This window comes from Carassius auratus, chromosome 24 (assembly GCF_003368295.1).
Source record: "Carassius auratus strain Wakin chromosome 24, ASM336829v1, whole genome shotgun sequence".
Classification (NCBI taxonomy): Eukaryota; Metazoa; Chordata; class Actinopteri; order Cypriniformes; family Cyprinidae; genus Carassius; species Carassius auratus.
Genome location: NC_039266.1, coordinates 20109288 through 20130978, shown reverse-complemented (window position 1 = coordinate 20130978; position 21691 = coordinate 20109288). Strand labels below are relative to the sequence as shown.

Sequence of the window (21691 nt, the reverse complement as noted above, 5' to 3'; positions counted from 1 at the left end):
TTATCTTAGCCTACTAAAGATTGGCCTTTTGGGAGAGAGGATCATTTGACAGATGAATGGTTACTTAGCTGGGATTGAAAGTTCAGATTCATGCTAAATGGCTCTTTTGACTCATGTCTTGTGCTGTAAAAGAATATGAATTGTAATTACATTGCCTTCAGAGTTGTTCATTTCCATTGCGGAGGAGGCATTGCACATTTTCTGTCCAGTCAATCACTAGGCAGGGTTGCCAGAGCTCAGAGAAGAAACAAAATTCAGGCCAAAACTGAAACCAAACTCTCCCAAAAGGAATGAAAACTAGTCCAAAATGTTCCCGTGTCGACAGATGACAGCTGAAGGATTCTCATAAATATCTTTAAAATACCACCCCCCCCCCCCCCATCACATTTATTCTATATATTAAATTTTTCTGTGGACGATTTTAGTTTATATATGTGCACATTTGATTATTGAATCCATTTTATTCCTCTTAGGTTACTGAAAATATATGAATTTTAATATGTCAATGTACATAGATTTGTTTAAAGGCTATTTTGGTCCTCAAAATGTGCTTTGTCCTTTCACTTCCCCAATTCTCCAGCTTTTCTTCATATATTAAATTAAAATCCTCTCTGATATTTTCTGATCTCAGCCAAGACCATTATTATTAATAGCCTACATACTCTTTTCTCTTTTCTTCTCTCCACATTCACTCCCGTTTTATCTACACACAAGCATCAATGTGGAATTAATCTATGAATGGCAAACTTCTTAAGAAGGTATTTACTCTAAGGACCTATTGACCAAAATTGACACTGTAGTGGCATTCAGGTGCGTTCACCAAATATAATTATTCCAACATGATACTAGGGAAGCATTAATTATGCGTAAGTAAGAAAGATATTTAAGTGAAGCATTACAATCTGGATGATTAGAGATGTGGAGGTGTTTGTGAGTGCTAAGGTGGGCAGCATAGACCCAATGCAATGCACTCTGCTCATCACTTGCAGTTAAAGCAGCTAGATAGTCTGCTTGAGCTTAACACTAGTCTTTTAGCAGCTCAATCATACAAACTCTTGAACAAGACATTTGATGCGGCGAGCGCAGCCGAGCGTGTCAGAAGCTGTGTATTGGTTTATCAGGCCTGTTGTTGGAGCGATAGAGTTTCTTACAAGTGTTTGCTGCTCTCACTGTGATGAGCAGGTAACTGGAGCCGAATGCGTAGAGTGGAACTGACCAAGCGTAAAGCATCTTATTCTCTCTCTCCACCTCTGAATAAGGAGTAAGAGCTCCTTAAACATTTATGAGACAATAGAAAACTCCTCCAGGATCCTTTATGTGATCTTAAATGAAAATGGTGGATTGTTTTTTACTTAAACTTTTTTTGCACTTACAGGTGATTTAGATGTTAAAAGTTCAGACAGCTGGGATACGCCAGTACTCTAGGAGTGATAACCGAACTGGAAACTTTTGAACTGGAGAACTGGAGCTTTCTGAACTGGAGATTTTATTGCTCAGAGTTTGCACCAGAGACTCTATATACTCCTCACTTGTTCTTCCTGCAGCTTTATCAGATGTGAAACCAAGAATTCCTTTAGAGAAAAATGAATTGATTGGCACCAGTTGTTGACATATAGATATAGTACAATAAAAATATAAAGGTATAACATAAATTTGGTTGGCACTTATCAGGTTTGCATTTCCCAAAACCATCTTTAGCTAGCTATAGTCGTGAGTTCCATTGAACTCTATTGGTAACGACAGAACTTGCGACCATAGTTGCTTTTGGGAAATGCACCCCATATAATTTGGAGGAGAATGATGGGAAAATGATGAGAAATGTTTGAGTTCATAATCACATTGAGATGTCTGAATTATGTACAAGTTGAATTGTTATTGAAATCCATGCAGCTCTATAGCAGGAACTCTCAAATTTTGGATTCATGGCCCCGACTGTCCTAGGAAGTATTTGAAGCCCTCACTTAAATCGTTCTCTCACGTGCTTCAAACTTCTTTTCTTTTTTATTATGATAAACTAGCAGTTTCTGTAGAGTAAAACAATTAACCACAATTATTATTATATTTTATTCCAGAAGTTTAATAAATACAAAAGTTGCTATATATATATATATATATATATATATATATATATTTTTTTTTTATAATGTTAAGTCTCCCTTGGAAGTTTGCTGAAATGTACAGAAATGTACAGAAAAAGGTTATGATTAAAATGATATATAAACTCGCTAACCAACCAACCTCACGAGCTCTGACTGGAGTGCCAACAGCTGTTAATATGCTGAATGTTTCAGGCACATAGCATGTTGTGAAACCACAGAAAAGGCACTTTTTAACCAGACTGTATTTGGTTGCCATGGAAACCTTTGAGGTGAGAGACCTGGGTGGGGTTTTGTGGACTATGGTCTTTTCAGAATCGGATAAACCAAGCTTTTATCCTGCTACACCCACTCAGAGATAAAGAAGTTAACCTGCTTGGTTCTGCTCTCAGCGTCCTTGAGGTTCATCTCTCTCTCTCTGGCGTTCTGTCAGAGTGCCAGTGTAAGCTGACCTTGAGTTTTTATTTCACTTGTTGCATTGTTTGAGTGAATCGGTGACTGGCATTGGACTGACTATACAACACTTCTGCAGAAAAACACTACTGCTTTTGAAATTGTTTTGATGTGTGAGATGATTGTTTAACTAGAATATTACAATCAAATTTCGAGATTACCTTATATAACCTTATGCTTTTTCTTTCATCCGTATCTCCAAAGGAGATATTTTGAACAATGTGCACGCTGGTGTTCTCCTTGAATGAAGGTAAATGGAGATTGACACAGTTAAGGTAGAAACATTTACCATACATCTATTTCCAGTCCAATTAAAATTTTTGATTGTATAAATATTTTATATATTTGAATTTGAGATTTAAAAAATATTTTTGGTTTGCCCAATTCTTTATGTGTTGAGACAACAATAATAATAATAAAAAATTCTCCCTAAAACTTCCAACCTTCGAAAAGTTGACTTATAAATATATATATATAATATAATACAAACGCATGTAAGTATCTATATATATAATATGTTGTTTATATATTTTATATAAATTTTTTTTTCAAAATATATACTGTATGTGTGTGTAATTATATTATATATATGTTTTTAATATATATATATATATATATATATATATATATATATATATATATATATATATATATATATATATATATATATATATTTATATATATATATATATATATATATATATATATATATATATATATATATATATATATATACTGTATGTATGCGTATTTATATATACATAGTAAATATACATAGTATTTTGGATGCGTTTGATCATGATTAATTGTTTGACAGCACTAGATTGAATTTATAAAATGTTGAATCTGTATCTACAACAAAATAGCATGTGAAGCTGATATGACAATAAATGTAAATACAACAGCAACAGACAACAGGCTGTTGAATTATTAGAAAATAATGCACACCTGATGTGGTGATGTGAGTTATGATGATAGAACTACTTGCCTGGAACTTCTTTTGCCAAGCATTTCCCTAAAAATAACTGCACACCTTAGAAATTTAGTCAACTAATCAGATTCAAGCATTCAATGACCCCGCAGTATAATATGCTATTTACTATATAATACATTTCTCTGCAATATATTAAATTATAAATATGATTTAGTGTTGTATATAATACATTTCTCTGCAATATATTAAATTATAAATATGATTTAGTGTTGTAGGGACCACTTTTATTTATTTATTGTCATTTTTCTCATTCAGTTTATAGAAAAGAGCAGCATTAATCTTCTACTAAAGATTTTGTTTGTGTTCTGTTGAAGAAAGAAAGTTTGGCAGGCTTGGAATCACATGAGGGTGAGTAAATGATGATAGTCATTTTTGGTTAAACTACCCCTTTAATGACCCAGAAACAACTATATTTCTCTCACTGTGACTCTTTGAATTAAAGGTGTGGGTATATTTTCACACATGTATGTGTAAATCTATAAATAGTGCAGGGGTGTAAAAACACATCAGATGAAGGTGTGTGAGCTTTGTGATAGAGAGAGAGAGCCACTTGCAGAATCATCACTCGCAGATTTTAATCTCAGCAGGTTTACAGCAGGTGTTTCTGGGTAATGACGCTGTACTTTGCTCTCTGTTTTCTGTGCAGGTGGGTGAGAGGGGACTTGGAAAACAGGTGCTCAAAAACACAGCTGAATGGGAACGTCCACTCAGCTTGTGTGCATGAGGTAGATCACATTGCAGTCATGTGAGAGAGTCGTGTGTACATCCACACAGTATTTTAACAAGTGCTATATGTTTTAAAACTGCATGAATGGGTCATCATTCCTGAGGAACTCTATAGGATTGAACTAATATGACAGTTTCATTATAACTATGCACCAACTGCTGTATGTGAATACAAAACACATGGAATAACCCCTTCACCTCTTCTTTACAAGAACATAGATATCCAGACAACATTCATTTTCACTTAACCACACTCCTCTGATTTAGATCTGACACCTTCTGACACTGGACAGAATTCTAGTGAAAATAGATTACAGCAATAAGACTCAGATCTAAAGGACATTTTTTTGTGGTTGCTAAGTGACACCAAAATTGGCTCCTAGCCTTCAGGTGAATGGCGACAGAAATTTATTTATGTTTTTATTTCACTTGTATTGGGGAACACACTGTGGACAGAGACGTGTTTTTATTGGAGGATATATATATATATATATATATATATATATATATATATATATATATATATATATGTGTGTGTGTGTGTGTGTGTAAAGTAGAGTATTGTATTGTATGTATGTATGTGTGTGTGTGTGTGTATAGTCCCTTATTCTCACCAAACTTGCATGTGTTTGATACCAAAAAACAATTTGTTATTGGTATTTTGTTGTGCTGTATGTGTTTTTTTTTTTTTTGGGGGGGGGGGGGGGTGGCTTAATGGTGATAGGACAGTGGACAGTGAAGTGGGGAGAGAGAGAGTGCAGCAGGTTTGGTAAGGTCCTCAAGCTAGGATTCGAACTCGGGACACCTGTAGCTCAACACTGCTCTATGTCAACACGTTGCCCAAAAGGCTATCGGTGCCGATGTTGTACTGTCTCTTAAGCATTGCTGTGGTTAATAAGGTGTTCTGGATGGTTTCTAAGTGAAGTGAAAGTGAAGTGAAGTGAAAGTGACATTCAGCCAAGTATGGTGACCCATACTCAGAATTTGTGCTCTGCATTTAACCCATCCGAAATGCACACACACAGAGCAGTGAACACACACACACACACTGTGAGCACACACCCGGAGCAGTGGGCAGCCATTTATGCTGCGGCACCCGGGGAGCAGTTGGGGGTTCGATGCCTTGCACACGCACCTAAGTCGTTGTATTGAAGGTGGAGAGAGAACTGTACATGCACTCCCCCCACCCACAATTCCTTCCGGCCCGAGACTCGAACTCACAACCCTTCAATTGGGAGTCCAACCCTCTAACCATTAGGCCACGACTTCCCCAAAGATACTAAGATACTTACTGGCCCAAGTCAAAATAACTCTAGAGGTGTATAAATATGGCTCAGGTACCAATGTCAAAGTAAAGAAATTATTAGTAAGATTGCTTAAGTAATAGCACATATACACTACTCCTTAACAAGCAGGCAGCAAAATTTGATGTATCATTTACACCTGAAGCACAAATGATCAAACAGCACTGAATTTTTATCCTGTGTTTAGGAGTTTTGTTAAAATCCCTAAATGTCCAATAGTAATTTTGATGATTTAAGTGCGGAGTTCAACTTAAAAATGCTTAGGAGTGCAATATAAAGCACTGAACAAATATTTTGTTACACCCAGTTCTTACATCATAGGAAAATCCAAAACATGTGTTCAGAACCCCTCGACCGCTCTTCAAGATTGTCCAATCAGTTCTACACTAACAAAAGCTAATAATACAGTAGATCTCCAGATATTAGATGGGTTTATGAATGTAAATGTCTCTTGATAATGTAATTCAAGACTTTAAATAGAGATACAGAATGGCTGATGCTTCAGCCATGTATGTGCAGTTTTCAGATCATAAGGGCTAATCAGAGAGTGTATTGAAGTGCCCCAGGGTTGTAACATAACACCATTGAACGGTTGCATCACTCAAATGAGCTCAAAGTCCTGTTTTAAAGAGCTGTTTTGAAAGAGATAATAAGAAATGTGTGTAATTGGATCAAATAAGTCTGTTATTTTAGCATTACAAACTAACTTTATTTACATTTTTATCACATGTTTGGAATATTGCATAAAAGATTTGTGAATAAAGCAATATAAAGCAATTGTTCCAGGGTAAAAAAAAGGTCACTTGCTGATGAACTAGCACAAAAGATCTGTAATAAAACTGAAATTTACTGCAGTCGAGAAAAAACAAACAAACCTGTGGCTCTTTTTCATACATCGCTATAAACTCTGTCATGTTATTTTGCATTTGGATATGTACAGTATGTTTGGTGTTTGTGAACACAATCGTGTGAGAGAGTTCTGGGTGAGACCAGAACCAAACCAAGTAATTTTGATGACAGACTTTGGCTCAGAATGATCAAACAAAGATCTGAGATGTTGTGCATTGAAATTGGTCCTCTAGTTAGTCCAGTTGTCCAATCGCATCGACTGGTGAGACAAAATCACGCAAGTGTCTGCTGCGCATCGAAGGATTTATTTGTTAAATATGCTTCCATTGTAGTTTTAAGTGCATACACTTTTCATGCACATTTTTAGAATTTATATGCATCTTTGCATTTCTTTCAAGTATATTTCTTATGCAATGTCCCAGATTTGCATAAAAATAGGTGAATGTGCTATTAACTGACAAAAAGCTTCCAAGAATTGTTGCATTGTTACATCCAAAACTACACAATGTTAATCTGACATTGTTCATATCATAATATAAACAGTGACAAAATTCTGTGTGGTTTTTGCATGAACTTTCCCTTTAAGTGGAATTTGTAAACAAACTGTAGTTCAGAATGGGTCCTATACCATAAGGTACACTATACCCGCTATAAGCTTCTTTTAATCTTATCCAACCAGCATTTCTGTCAGATTGTTTTGTTTAAACATTGTAAAAAGGTTGCCCTTTCGCAATAGAACTTGCCCGTATGTGCTTGCACACACACAAACACACACACATAAGTAACCACACAGGTTCTAAGAAGGCACACGTGAAAGCGTCCAAGAATAAACATCAGCATGTATCACTGACTCAGATCAGTGAATACATATATGCTTAGCGCTCAAGTAAATGGGCGAGTGAGTGTGACAGTGAATGAGGGAGAGAGAGCCTGCAATCAAGCACAGTTTAGCAGTGGGAAGGGTCACAGTGTGAACGGGAGGGGAAGAGAGAGAGAGAGAGAGAGAGAGAGAAACATCTCCCATCTGTGAGTTTATTGTCCTTACAGTGTAAGAAAGGCAGGCAACAGAGAAGCAGGCTGTATGATGAGCTCAAGAGGGATTTTTACAGATGGGATGCGCTCCCTGCAGGAGATGTCAACCCTGTGACTTCCTTCATTAATGATCCTCTCTGATCTTTGAGGTTCCCGCTCAGAGCACGCTTTTCCACCTGTGGAGTCTGTTTCCAGAGTTTCTCTCCCTTCGCAGACGGACAGAAACAATTGGAGAACATGTCAGAGCTCAGCTCCAAAAAACAAGGATTTAAAAAATGCCGGAGTGCCACTTTCAGCATTGATGGCTTCAGCTTCACTATTGGTAAGAACAGCTGGTCAGGTATGTGTGGGTGGATGTGTGTTTCTGTGTAGGCTACAGCACAGATTTTTTTTTTTTTTTTTTTTTTGTATGAGTGAACATGGTGCTACTGCAAGTTCCTTTGTGCTTCTGAATCCATTAATTAGTCTGTTTAGTTTGTGAAAACCCATTTTTTTGGTTCACCTCAAGCAAATGTAAATCTCAACATGACACGAGGGTTTACTTTGTTATATTATTTTTAAGGGTCCCAGAGACCTCAATGCTGTATATTAATAATCATAATAATAATAAATGACACTAAATAATATTAATTATTTTTATTACTAATAATATAATTTTATCTGTTTATTATTAATTATTATTGGTATTATTTTAGTGAATTAAATTATTATGAATAATAATATATTTTATTATTTTAACTAAATAAATGTTGATAAAATATTGCATTCACAATAATAGTAGTATTTATTATGATAATTCATCATAACCAAAACTACAATAATTGTAGTTTATTACGATAATGATTATTAATTTATATTCTTTTAATATCAAATCAGAGTTGAAATATATTATTGCTGCTTTGTTTCATGCATTTACGAAACAGTGACCGACTTTTATCTAATATAGTATTGTTGTTTATGTTATACTATTGTTACTCTATGTTTTAATTCAGTTTGAGCAAAATAAATAAATAAAAAACATTCCAAAAAATTCAATAAATCCAAATCAGAAATTCTTACTATGTGAAATCCATTGCAATGAAACATATTTTAGTTTTTTGGAGGTTTCTGAAACCCCAGATATTTAGAAGGACGTGTTTTGAATCTTGTCAACACATTTATAGTCACTTTTCATACGATTATAAAAGTCGCTAAAGGGATAGTTCACCTAAGAATGAAAATTTGATGTTTATCTGCTTACCCCCCGGGTATCCAAGATGTCATTTCATTTAGCCATTTAGTCATTTAGCAGACACTTTTATCCAAAGCAACTTACTTATGAAGACAATGGAAGCAATAAAAAAACAACAACAACAAAAGAGCAATGATATATAAGATGTAAGTGACTTAGTTTCTTTAGTATAACACAAACCGAGATTTTTAGCTCAAACTGTTGCAGTTTATCACACGTATAATATAAGTAAATGGGAATCACGCCTAAAACATACAATAAAAAATCAAATAAAAACATACCAAAAAAAGAACAATTAAATTTATTTGATTTTTAACCTCTGGTTCACCAAGTGTTCCGAACTGTTAGAACTCTCCTGTGTTTGTTACCACCAGCAGGCTCATGAGGTTTCTTCTTTTTCTTGCTTTAAGGCTGATCGCAGACTTATAAGTGCATTACCGCCACCTATCTCTCAAATGGACCATTGACACTCAATCTAGAATCTCAATTAGGAGTGTCAATGGTCCACTTGAGAGATGCACTTATAAGTCTGTGATCCACTGTAAAGCAAGAAGAAGAAGAAGCTTCATGTGCCTGCTGGTAAGAACCAAGCAGTAACCTCCCGCTCTCTCTCGTGAAGCCAACAAATTAATCAACTGGCCGCTCGAGGCTGGCTGCAAAAGGAAGGGAGTCCCATAGACTCCCAATGTTAAAATTTAAAAATTTACAGCATAAAAAAAACATGTTTACAGCCTGATTCAAAAAATAATAACGGCTTCAAAAATGCTCTTCAGGAGTCTACGGGTGACGTTACGGACACTACGTTGTAAGGGAAACAGGTCAATTTAGCTCAAAGGGAATCATTTAAGATTTTAAAGGGAATTTGAACAGAATCACTGTTTCATGGCTGTTCACGGAGACGCGCCTGCGGTTCAGTGAACGAGCCGTTTAACATCAAATCTGCGCTGGATACTAATATCCAAACTATAGTGAAAACACTATCAATTAGCACAGTAGCAAGATCGGCAGTTTAAGACATTAACTTGTAAGCACAAAACACAAGATACTTCTCTTTTCAATATGAATAAGGCTTTATTAGATAAATATAAGACATATAAACTAATCTAACACATAAACGCACGCACTCACACATTCACACAAGTTGCAGGAAGATCGAAAGTTAGGAAAAGATGAGTTTAAGAGAATGGAAATACGGAATTCCGAGTTAACAGCAATACATTAAATTGCATAGACATGAACAACCATCAATCACGTAATTAGCCCTTGCATTGAGTTCCTCAATGTGACTAAAATTATATTAGATACACCAGCACAACAAATATCTGGGGATACGTTGCCTTCGTTTCCTGTGAAAGGGACTCCCGTTGAAAGGGGTATCCTGGTGTCGCTGATTGGCTGGAAGTTCAGTAGTGAAGTGACGTCTAGGGAAGCCCGTGGTTGTTGGCCGTTGGCTGAAAGTGCAGAGTCGTGTGCGCTGGTCGAAGTTGAACGGGCATCCGAGGTCAGGCGTCAGAGACTCGACGTTACAAAACTTAACTCAGAACACGAAACTCTCAAACGGAAAAGAAAAGAAATAAAGTTTGACGAGACTAGGTTGTGTTCCTTCTCATCGTTGCATAGTAGCAGCAGGCAGGCACGCTGGAACCACGCTCAAAGAACAATGATGACTAACCGCATGGCTAGATGCTACAAGCTAAAGCTAGGTAGCAAAGCTACAAGCTAAAAGCCAAGAGCAGGCATGACTGATAGCACGAGCAAGGCTGGAACTAAAAGCCGACATGGCTAATAGCAGCAGCTAGGGACTAAAAGCAAGGCATGACTGATAGCACAAGCAATGCTAGAACTAAAAGCAAAATTTCATGGGGTCCAAAGTATTTAAACTTCCTTGTTGGCCACCCCTCAAATGTTGCCTTGACCAATCAGATATGGTCTTGGGTCTGGGGTATAATAAATCATTTGTTTATCTTACCAAGCATGTGGTTTTTGCCTCACAGGGTCTAATTTTGGACATGATTCCTATAACATGATTATGATATATTTTACAAATAAATGATTGTCAGGACAACATCAAGCAAGAAAATTCGATTATATCAATACTAGACATGACTATGTATCCTATAGTTATCAAAAGACATACACAATAAGTGATTATACATGATAGTCAAATGTGTGGGTTACACATAAATGAATATGGAGTTAAGCAATGGAACGATTCATTTATAAGTCTTTTTGAGTTCATTCTAGTCCATATATAATGTACAAAAAGCAGTTTCTTTGCCATTCTCTGGTTTATGACTTCCTGAGTAGTTTGGCTCTCGTTTCAATGCACACAGCTCTGATAGACTCTTTAATTTGTCTGGTTCGACTCATTTCTGCTACAACGTCCATGTTTTTATACAGTCTATGGAAAGAACGCGCACCGGAGAGTTCTAACAGTTCAGACATTGTGTGAACCAGAGGTAAAAATGAAATAAATACTTTTTTTTTTTATTTTGGGGTGAACTAGCCCTTTAACTGTCAACCAGATAAGTCTCTTCTATTTATCAAATGGTCTCTCAGACCCTGATAGAGCATGTGGGTTAAATTAGCATATGTATGCTCTAAATTTTGGTGTTTATGTATATGTGAAGGTTTCATTAAAGGGTTTAGAAATGTCTCAATGAGTCAGTCACTGATCATAACACAAGCAAAAGGGTTTAGTAAATTTGCATCAAGACAGCTTGAGATCGCTTTCCTTGCATGCAAACTCTATTTTCTGTTGTGTCATAGTAACATGAATGCAACAAAGTGATTATGTCTCTTTCAGTCTCTCTGGGTTGCTCTGAGTCGCCTGAGTACAATTAGATTACATAAGAAACAACTTTTTTTTGGTTCAAAATGAGTCACAGTGTTCTGTGTTCTCCGAGAAGCGTGAAGTCTTTTATTGCCCTGTCAGATGATGAGGGACGCAACATCAGGACGTTGATGTTTCTGACAGGGTTAGTCGATTCAGGCAGGCGCTGAACAAAGAGAGCTCGAACGGCAAAGTGACATGACAGTCGTTGGGGCAGAGCATTGGATGGTGGTAATTATACTCCTAAAAGGTCAAGGGCTTATATAACATACCACAATCAGGAGATGAAGAAGTGGAGAAACCATAACTGTGCTCAAATCAAAGGTATCAGGTGGAAAACATAGTCATGTGTTCATTCCGATTCCTTTTGTGACTTCTGTCCTGTCAGATTAATTCTGTTTGATGGGATGATTTCTCGCGGGAATCTGTGTTTATCACTAAACCGAAACCCACACAAACAGTCATGCTTGTAAATCGCTCTGGACTGATGATAAGGGTGTTCTCCTGTGGATCTCCCATGCTACCTTTGCCATTACCGTCTCCATGGTCACCACCAGAGACAGGATGTGATGTCATGACCTAGTGATTCTTGCCTCTCCTGACAAACAACCCGAACCCATTTGTTTCCCCATAGTGCTGCCTGTTTGTGTGTGTGTGTGTGTGTGTGTGTGTGCTCTTGTTTTTGTGACATATCAGGACACAACTTGACATGGGTATGACACAGGTATTAGAAGGAGAGGGTGATTTATGAGCACATAACCCATGTCCCCATTTTTCAAAACGCTTAAAAATCATACAGAATGAGTTTTTTTGAGAAAGTAAAAAAGCAAAAAGTTTGCTGTGAGGGTTAGGATTAGGTGTAGGTTTGGTGAAGGGCGATAGAATATACAGTTTGTACAGCATAAAAACCATTACACCTATGGGATGTCCCCACTTTTCACAAAAACAAATGTCTCATTAGAGCACCTGTTGAGGAGTCATTAAGACTTCTGGGGCAGATGCAGAGGAGTCCCTAAATAAGGACCCCAAAGCTATGTGTTGGTAATAATAATAGTTGTTTTATAATAATAGTTATTTAATTTAGTAAAAATAATAGTTATTTCATTCATATGTGTGTATGTGTGTATGTGTTTTTTTTTAAATAAAAATGTTGTATTAGAAATATGAATGAATTACTTTATAATTATTAATTATATATATATATATATATACACACACACACATACACATGCACACATAATATTAAACAATATTAATATTATATTATACATATGATTAATTAATATATTAATAATATGTATATTCTTTTTATAATTGTATCAATTATAATACAACAATTCAAATTTATTTATAAACTTATTTATGAATGCATTTATATTATTTTTCTAAAATAATTGTGTTAATGTATTCTTTATAATATTTATGATATAGCCAGTATTATTTTCTGTGAAATGTTTACTCACATTTCACTGCTGGTTACTCACATTTCACTGCTGGTTATATATGCTATATATAATTTTGTATGTGACGAATAAAAATCTTGAATCTTGAATTAATAAAATATTTATATGATAAATCTATATATAATAAATATATATATATATATATATATATATATATATATATAAGACTTATATAATCTATAGGTGGCATATCTAATCTATCTATAATCTATTATCTAATATAGAACACTAGTGTGTGTGTGTGTGTGTGTGTATAAGTCATTATATAATTATATAATAATAAGATAATCAATATTTTACACTAGTTATTTTTATGATTTATTTACACACATACATATATACATATGGAGACCTGTATGTACTGTAATGGAGATCCAGAGGGGTGGATTGAATGGAGAAAGGGGTCTCTGCTGCTTACCTGGCAGGGGAGCTGTGGGTGATAGCGTGCGCCTCTCACTGAGGGACTTTCTGTCGTCAGCACATTAGAGGAGTAGTGTGAGCTGCCCAGAGGGAGTCATTATCACTAATGAAGAGACCTTCCTCTTCTCCTGAGTACAGACTCGTTGGACACTCAGCAGCCTGACAAACTCACTGTGTTAAAGGCTCCTCTCTGATTTCCCTCTCATTACCCCTGTGCCCCCCGTGGACCGGCAGTCCGCACTTAACAACCTCACGTCTCTCTCTCTCTCTGTCTTTTTTCATGTAATGGTTCTTTCTTTCAGCTCTTTTTTTCACCTGTGTGATTCTCAGTGGTTCATCATTTCTCTGTCTTTCTTACTATCTTCCATGCCTTTAAATGGCTATTTATGTTCAGCTTCAAAAAAATAAAAAAAATCCCTATAGCACCAGAGTTGATGTTGTTACCTAAAATTTATTGTAATAAAGCTGAAATAAAATATATTAGATAAAAAAATAAACTAAACTTATAAAAATGCAAAAATACTAAGAATTCAACTGCATTTAAAATGCACTGAAAATATAAAGACAATATGAAATATGCATAAAAATTAATTGGAGTTAATTTTAATGTATCAAAAATGTAATACAAATCAAATTTATTTTATAATTTTTTATTGAAAAATAATTTTCAAACTTTTCTTCAGTCTTAAAGTTGCATTACACTTTCATAAAATTATTTCTGTTATTTTCAAATAGAATTTGTATAGGGATTGAATTAGGTTATAGTATTATGATGGTAGCACTATTAACAGAAAAGCTCAAACTAAGTTAATATTATTTTTTTTTTCTTTTTATTAGGAATATGAATCTTTGTATATGTTCAATAAATTTATAAATTCAATGTGTATTTAACCCGCTTTTGTTTAGAATTTTTCTTCAGATCTGAAGTTTTGAATCTTAAAAAAATTCTCTCTCATATCTGAATCATTTAACAAACGATTCACAGTTTGGTTCAAATGAATCATTAAAAACGGTAAGTTATGCATGCATACCACTGTTCCCAGAAGGAGGATTAGAGGTAGATACAACACATGACAGTGGGATCTCGCGAGACATATTCACGCTGAAGGTTTCTTCAACAGATGGCGCAAGAGCGCGGTATCACAGAGTCAAGTGTTGTACTCTTACTGTCTATGGTTGTACTGAGTGAACCGACTAAATGGGAATGACCAATTACTCACGAATCAGACGCCACTAATTCACATGTTCAGAGTCGAAGCTGCTAATAAGATTTGTCTTCTGAATTATTATTAGGTTTTCTAAACCTCTTATGGATTTGGTTTGCAGCAAGCAGTTGTTATTAATGAGTGTCGTGAGGTGGCCTGCAGGGGGAGCTGTTCGTTCAGTTTTTATAGCAGTGCACTTCCTCTGTGTAAACAACACAGCTGCAAATTGCGTCTTTGACCTCATACGGCCTCTTCTACTCATCCATCCTGAGGCTGTTTGACAATTTTACTGCTCAGAAACGTAAAAGCCATTGCACAGTTTAAAAAGGATTTACTTTTCTTTTTTTTAAGTAAAAACTCTTAATGTAAACACAGAAAAACTGCTTGGTTTGGTGTCCTTTCAGCAGCTGACAGCCATTAAACCAGAGAAGGATTAATGTCTGCATTTATAGAGAATGAAGGAGGACTGTGGTATCACACACGTCACACACATTCATCTGTGACCTTCATTTTTGTATTCACTATAAATCAGACCGCACACATCTGCTGCATTTTCCCCTCCTCTGTTCTGTAGAAAACTATTTTGTTTCTCTTTCATAGATTCAGAGATGATTTCAGTTATGTTTCATGTAAGTATCAACTCTGTTTTCAATTGTTTATTCTAAAATAAGAGGTGAAGTCAATCTAATAGTTGTTATATAGGTAATGAATATGGATGGCATAGCCAGATGTTTTGGACTTTAAAGGCAGGGTAGGTAAAAAATATATAAAAAACTTTTTTTCCAAATTTGTTTAAACTTTATTTATATATCAATACATAATTAAAATGTAAGTACTCTGAAAATGAAAGTATAAAAATCGAGTGTCTGTAGACCTCTCACGACTGTTTTAAAGACAGCTCATTATTTCCATTCACTCCACCCCCTCCCTTCTGGGCTCCTTCCAAAGCCACGCTATAGCTATCATCTTGAGCTAGGCCTATAGATTATTTATCGTCTCTACTACGGATCGCTAAGTAATGTTATGTTAGCTATATTATGCAGCTACGTGTGCTAATGACACATGCTTCATGAAAAAATAAACAAAAAAATATGTATGATCAAAATACAAAAATAAAGATTTACCTGTCCAGCAGAAATAAAGCCATCAAGGAGTCACTTTTCAGCCCCTTGAGTTCCCTCAGTTCTCGCATCGCTGGAAAGCCACACCGATATTAACTCACGTTTTATTTCTTTGTTTATCCCAAAGACTTTTTGTTCATTGCCTTTTCTTGTACTGTTACTGTCTTCCTTTTTTTTTGCCTGGTTTGCCTTCACTAACTGCATAGGCCGGTACTGTGAATTTTGCTTGCTGTTTCTCTACAATTGTTTTGGTATTCCTAGGATCCCTGCCTCTTGAATTCCTCAAATCAAACGTACGCGCGCAAGTGGGCAGGTCATGTGTGGCAAAAGTGTGGTTGCCATGGTTGCGAGAGAGTGACAGTTGCCTAAGCCAATCCTATGTTTCGTGCCGAATGGAAATAATGAGCTGTGTTTAATACAGATTAAATGGTCTAGAGTCACTCGATTTTTATACTCTTTTTATCAGAGTACTTACATTTTAATTATGCATTGATATATATAGAAAGTTTAAATGAATTTGGAAGAAAGTTGTTTATAAATTTTTTACCTACCCTGCCTTTAATGGGAAATGTTGAGTTCACATAGAAATTCCAGACATTTGCAGACTTTAGCATCTGAGCACAGTTTGAGACATTGTGAGATCTCATATAAAACCCTTGAGGCATGTGAGATTACTAGATTATGTTTCTTATGAGAAGCCTTTGATTTGAAGCAGACTTCGGGAGTTTCAGTAAGTTATGTTTAGGAAAAACAACAGAGATTTAATTTATGATTTATCTTTCCAAAAGAATTCCTTTTCTCCTCATTTCTCATTCTCATCTGCCAGTATGGGAGCCAATTTCTGCCACTGAATAAAAAATAAAGAAAGGTAATTGCGCCTTTTTATCAAACATATAAACTCACAATTGCATGCAATAATGTCAGAATTGAGAGTTTCTGCCCTGCTATTCTGGCTTTATATCTTGCGATTCTGACTTTATAACTCGCAATTGTGTTTTGATCACTCGATTCCGAGAAAGAAAAGTTGGAATTGTGAGATGAGTCACAATTACGTTTATTTATTTTTTATTCAGTGGCTTCCATACTCTATCATTTTTGACAAATGGCAAAATACTTAAATATTCCACCCTTGTATTGTGTATATATCTATACATTTACTCTACTGTTATTGTATTACCATATCCTTTGCATATTCATGAGCGATATGCAAATGTCAAACTGAGTGTAATCATTTATCCTTAATTTTAATGCACGGTGCAGGAATGTGTATCAGGTAAACAACATAAACAACAGCATTGATTTAGAAGTAATTTTCGTACTTTCATGACCGATTCTGAAAAAAGCTTGAGATTTGTGGCGAGAAAAATGATTTCTGGTGAGTCATCGTGATTGTTGAAGAAAGGTCTACACGTTTCGTTCTTTCTCTCCACAGTGGCGAATGAAACCGGAGAGAGCAGTGCGAGACCTCTGGCACGATTCGCACGTGAGTATGTGGAATCAAATTGCAACTTTGTTGTTGACTTCCCTTTTACTTTAAAATTGTTTCCTGCCTCAGTGAGAAAACATGTATGAGGGTGACACACAAAAGTTCACAGTCTCCATTGATCAAACACACTCATCTGTAATCATAACAGCAGTGAGAGGTGTTAGAAATCATCCAGGTTGTCTCTAAAAGTATGCAACCTGCATCCTGCCATCTTTGCCAACAGGCACTCAGTAATGGAAATATTTATTCAACCCAGTCACTTAAGCATTAACATCATGTGACTGACCAGCTACACCTTTACCCCATTGACTGCATGTTTGCAAAACAGGAAACAGGCAAGAATTGTTTCTCTGCCTTTGTCTTTCTACCTCTATTTCTCTCTCTGCCCTGGTCTTGCATTCTGTCATCTGCACCCCTCTGAGCTTTTGATCTCTGATTGTTGCATCAGGTTCCAAGTCCCAGAATGCTTTGTGGAACGCCATCACAGCAGGCATCGGGATCAAGGACAAAGACAAGCGGGGTATCCTGATTGACCCGCGGAGCCCGGAGGAGATTCTAGCTGATGACCTGCCCTCTGTCGAAAGTCCTGATGCCATGGAGAAGACCGCCATCAGGTTTGGAGGGAATCACACACTCACTCACTCACTCACACCTCCATCAATCAGTACGGGCCGATATCTGCTCTCGATCAATCAATGCTGGTTCTGCGTTAACTGCTTTCGCGAAATTCTTTACCAGCTGTTATCTAAAAGCACTTTAAAGTGAAGCTTGGTGAATGGTCATGCTCTGTTAGCAGGAATTATGCAGTGATTATGTCACATAAAGTGCTTTGTGCATGTGTTTTACACTCATATGCACAGCTGGCAGGCCTAGATAGGATTATTGATTTGTTTAGGAGCAATGGTGTCAAACCAACACTTCTATTACAGATCACAGCAGGCTTCTCACTGCTGAAAGGCCACGCTCTCAAAAATGAAGGTTCCAGCTGGAGTCAAAGGCTTTTAGGTCACAAAAACCATAGGAGAACACATTTAAACCCTGCTAAGAAGTTTCACAATCTAGTTATTTAGTAGACCTTCTGTTTCTTTTAAGAGCTAAAGAACCAATATGATGATAGGAGAACCTTAAAATGTAATTTATATACTTATCAAATAACTATTATTGGTATAGGTTTCAAATTTAGGTTTTGACTGCTACGAACCTATTTGTTTTGTTGTTTTTGTTTTTGGTTTCCAAAAGCACTTTTTTTCCACTATAAAGAACCTTTTGTGGAATGAAAAAGTTCCAAAGATGTTTAAAGTTTTTCATGAAACTATATATGTGAGAGCATATGGCGACTCAGGAAACCTATACAGGAAATGGCTCATGAAAAGAAGTGGCCTTACAGTTTATTTTTATAAGTATAAATGCTCAGCCTGTCACCAGATTGTGGTGTCATTCTTGAAAATCATATTTTATAGAAAAAATTGTGTGGATTGGCTAAAGTATAGGCTTTTCACGCCTGTATTTAGTCAAAAGGCATTGTATTTTCAGAATTTTGTAATCTGAAGCATGAGATGTAATACCAGTTCAGGTTTTATAATGCAATTTATTCCTTTGATGACAAAGTTGAATCTTTAGCATCCATTACTCCACTGTCACATGACTTCAGATGTCATTTAATATGCTAGTTTGGTGCTCAATTAACATTTATGTTATTATCAGTGTAGAAAACAATTTATTATAAACAATTATTATCATTATTATTATTTTTGTGTTACTTTTCAGGATTTCACAGCATCTATTTAAAAAAATATATGCATTTTTTTTTAACAATGAAAAAGTCTTTACTATGACCATTAAACAATGTAATGCATCATTGCTAAAAATAAAAAAGTTTTTTATGAAATATGCAAGATAGCATACGTCTGTCTAAACTATGTATTTCTTGGCCAAACTCATTATTTTATTTTATTTTATTCAAATCACATTCAGTACCTAAACTTTAACATTTGTTAGTAAGGATGTACATTTTTCACCGTCTTAAACCGTCAGTAAACCATCCTAATCCATACCAATCTTAATGTATCCCGAACAGATTTCACACAAACGTCAGACACATAAATCCCATCATTGTGGCATTCTGAAAGGGAACGGCAGGAAAATGAATGATGAAACTGAATGATATTTGGACTCAGCTGTATGCTGGTGCGACCGGCTGTGTTAAACAGGGAGACTCCAGTAGACTGTGATGTTCTGTATAGTGAGCGGCTCCTCATTAATCACCCTGTGTGAGGAAGGGAGGGGAGAACCGCATGGCATTAGTCCTGACGTCAGCACCAGGCACCGGCTGCTATAAATATCCACCGTATAACTGTGCTCCAGTGAATCCTTAATGTTCTATTAGTGTGTTATTGTGCGCTTGGGCAGCTCGAGGGGGCATATTCGGCAGGTCCTGTGAGGGGTTGCAGGTGAGAGAACCCCCCTCCTAGCTGAGAAGTAACCAGTCTGAACATGGCATGTTGGGATGGCAGAATGTGGCATGCCAAAACCTGCCTACTTGTCATCAGATGTCCCACAGAGAGAGTTTAACCCTTCACCAGCGAGACAGAGTCAATGGACAAACAGAATGACCGAAATAAAAAATTTAAAATAGTTTTTTTTCATAGTGATCATGACTGAAGTAGCACAATATAAGTAGCATAAATGTCTCATGCACTATATGCTAAGTATATACTATATTGGACCATATTAAATTAGACATCAGTGTATTATAATTCACTAATAATGGTGTCCTTTACTTGAACTTGAGAAACATATCAGTCCAAATCATGATGCATGAAGCAGGTCTTTTGAACGTGTTTTTTATTTTTATTTTTTTTATAGAGTAGCGTGAATGACTTGTGCACTACTAAGTCCTCTAAAGTACTAAGTGAAATTAAATGTACAATATTTTATCAATAATGTTTTATCCAATAATGTTTTTAATTTAACATTTTGGGGTTATAAGGGAATATAAATAATACGTAATAGTGATTCATTTATAACCATTAAAGATTTTTTGAGCATAGACCTCAAATGAAATGACCAACTTAAACTGTCATGAATCTTGAATGCTTTGAATCGCAGACTTAAGTTTGATCTCTTTTTAAAGAAGACACTTGGCAGATTATAAAAGAGAAATTAAATTTATTTTACATTTCTAAATTTATTATTTTAAAATGTTCACAAAAATAAAATTTTATATGAAATGCATATTTTCTAAATCATGCATTACACTGCATAAAAAAACAAAGGTATAAGTCTAAAGAAGTTGTTCCAAATTGGAGGTTGATCTCTTTAAAAAATGAGCTTTCAGTAAGATTTTGTTTGGGCGCAGTACCATTGGATGAAATTTGCTTCCCATTCGTTTCCAAAACAAGTGTAAATATTTTTTTCAAGACCTTTTAAACTTTTGTATGACCAAGAATTTTGTGTGTGCACAAATCAAGTGCCAATAGGAAGTTTTGTACCATTTCAATGAAGTAAAAAAAAAAAAAAAAACATTTAAAGATGTCCAAACATCACTGAAGGATTAAGTAAACAAATCAGACGCATCAGTATCTCTGGTTAAACTCACTGATCCTATTAACTGGATGCAAATGTTTTTGAATGAATACACCTGGAATATAGTGTACGAGTCGAATTTGCTGTTAATGTACTTGGTGAACTATTGATTTAAGTCAAAGACACATTTAGAAAATGGAATTTGTGGAATTGTGCTTGTTCCAGGCTGATGAGTTGTGTGTGCACTGTGCACTTAATTAAAAAGGCAAGTAAAGTAATGCAGCTTTAAGTGAGGTTGGAGAGGACCAGTCTGATCTTATGTTAAGCAGAGGTCTGTGGGTTTTCTTCCCCCCAGGGTAAGATATTAAGATTGGCAGGACTGCTCTTCCATTAGTCTTATCTAGAAATTGTGTGACTAAAGAGTTGAACTGATTCAGTGTGACCCTCAAAGATTGGAATGTCAGCCACATTTATTATTCTAATTTACTAAGAGGTGACTTTAACTCTATGACATACAGGTTCACCTTTACACGGCCTGTCCAGAAATACTGCACATCCTGGAAATTTCTCTATGGTTTTAAGATAGCTTCTTGATTTGGTTCTTTTTGTCATTTATGTCAATAGAAAGCTCAAATCTCTTGTTCTGTGATTGTTTTTTTTATGAAGAAAATAATAAGTTTACAATAAAGGCAGACAAGTTACACTGAATTTTTATGCTTAAAATAAAAAATGTGTTTTGGAAAACAATTGCAAAAAAATTGTGAATGTGGATTTTAACATATCTTAATGCAATTACTTAAAATCCTTGATATTCCTGCCCCCAAACTTACAAAATGTATTCATATTTATAATATTAAAAGATATAATACGGCTTCAGTTTTTCATTCAATGCAAGTCTGTGTGGTTTGTTAAACCGGACAAAAATCTAGTAGATAATAAATTTTGAACATTTG

At 35.5% G+C, this 21691-nt stretch overlaps 1 protein-coding gene across 1 annotated transcript; it reads left to right on the top strand.

The window, feature by feature from the left end:
- The first annotated feature begins 7293 nt into the window (after window positions 1-7293).
- Window positions 7294-18206, top strand: LOC113042776 (calcium/calmodulin-dependent 3',5'-cyclic nucleotide phosphodiesterase 1C-like). Its single transcript, XM_026201789.1, has 3 exons — window positions 7294-7776; window positions 17160-17210; window positions 17662-18206. Exons 1-3 carry the CDS (start codon window positions 7692-7694, stop codon window positions 17976-17978), a joined length of 453 nt encoding a protein of 150 aa, XP_026057574.1. The 5' UTR covers window positions 7294-7691; the 3' UTR covers window positions 17979-18206.
- The last annotated feature ends 3485 nt before the right edge of the window (window positions 18207-21691 follow it).

Excerpts from the sequence above, each read along its gene's own strand:
- LOC113042776 (XM_026201789.1), top strand. The coding sequence starts at position 7,692 with ATGTCAGAGCTCAGCTCCAAAAAACAAGGATTTAAAAAATGCCGGAGT. Across the intron at positions 7,777-17,159 it reads TGGCTTCAGCTTCACTATTG|TGGCGAATGAAACCGGAGAG; the intron begins GTAAGAACAGCT and ends TTCTCTCCACAG. Across the intron at positions 17,211-17,661 it reads ACCTCTGGCACGATTCGCAC|GTTCCAAGTCCCAGAATGCT; the intron begins GTGAGTATGTGG and ends TTGTTGCATCAG.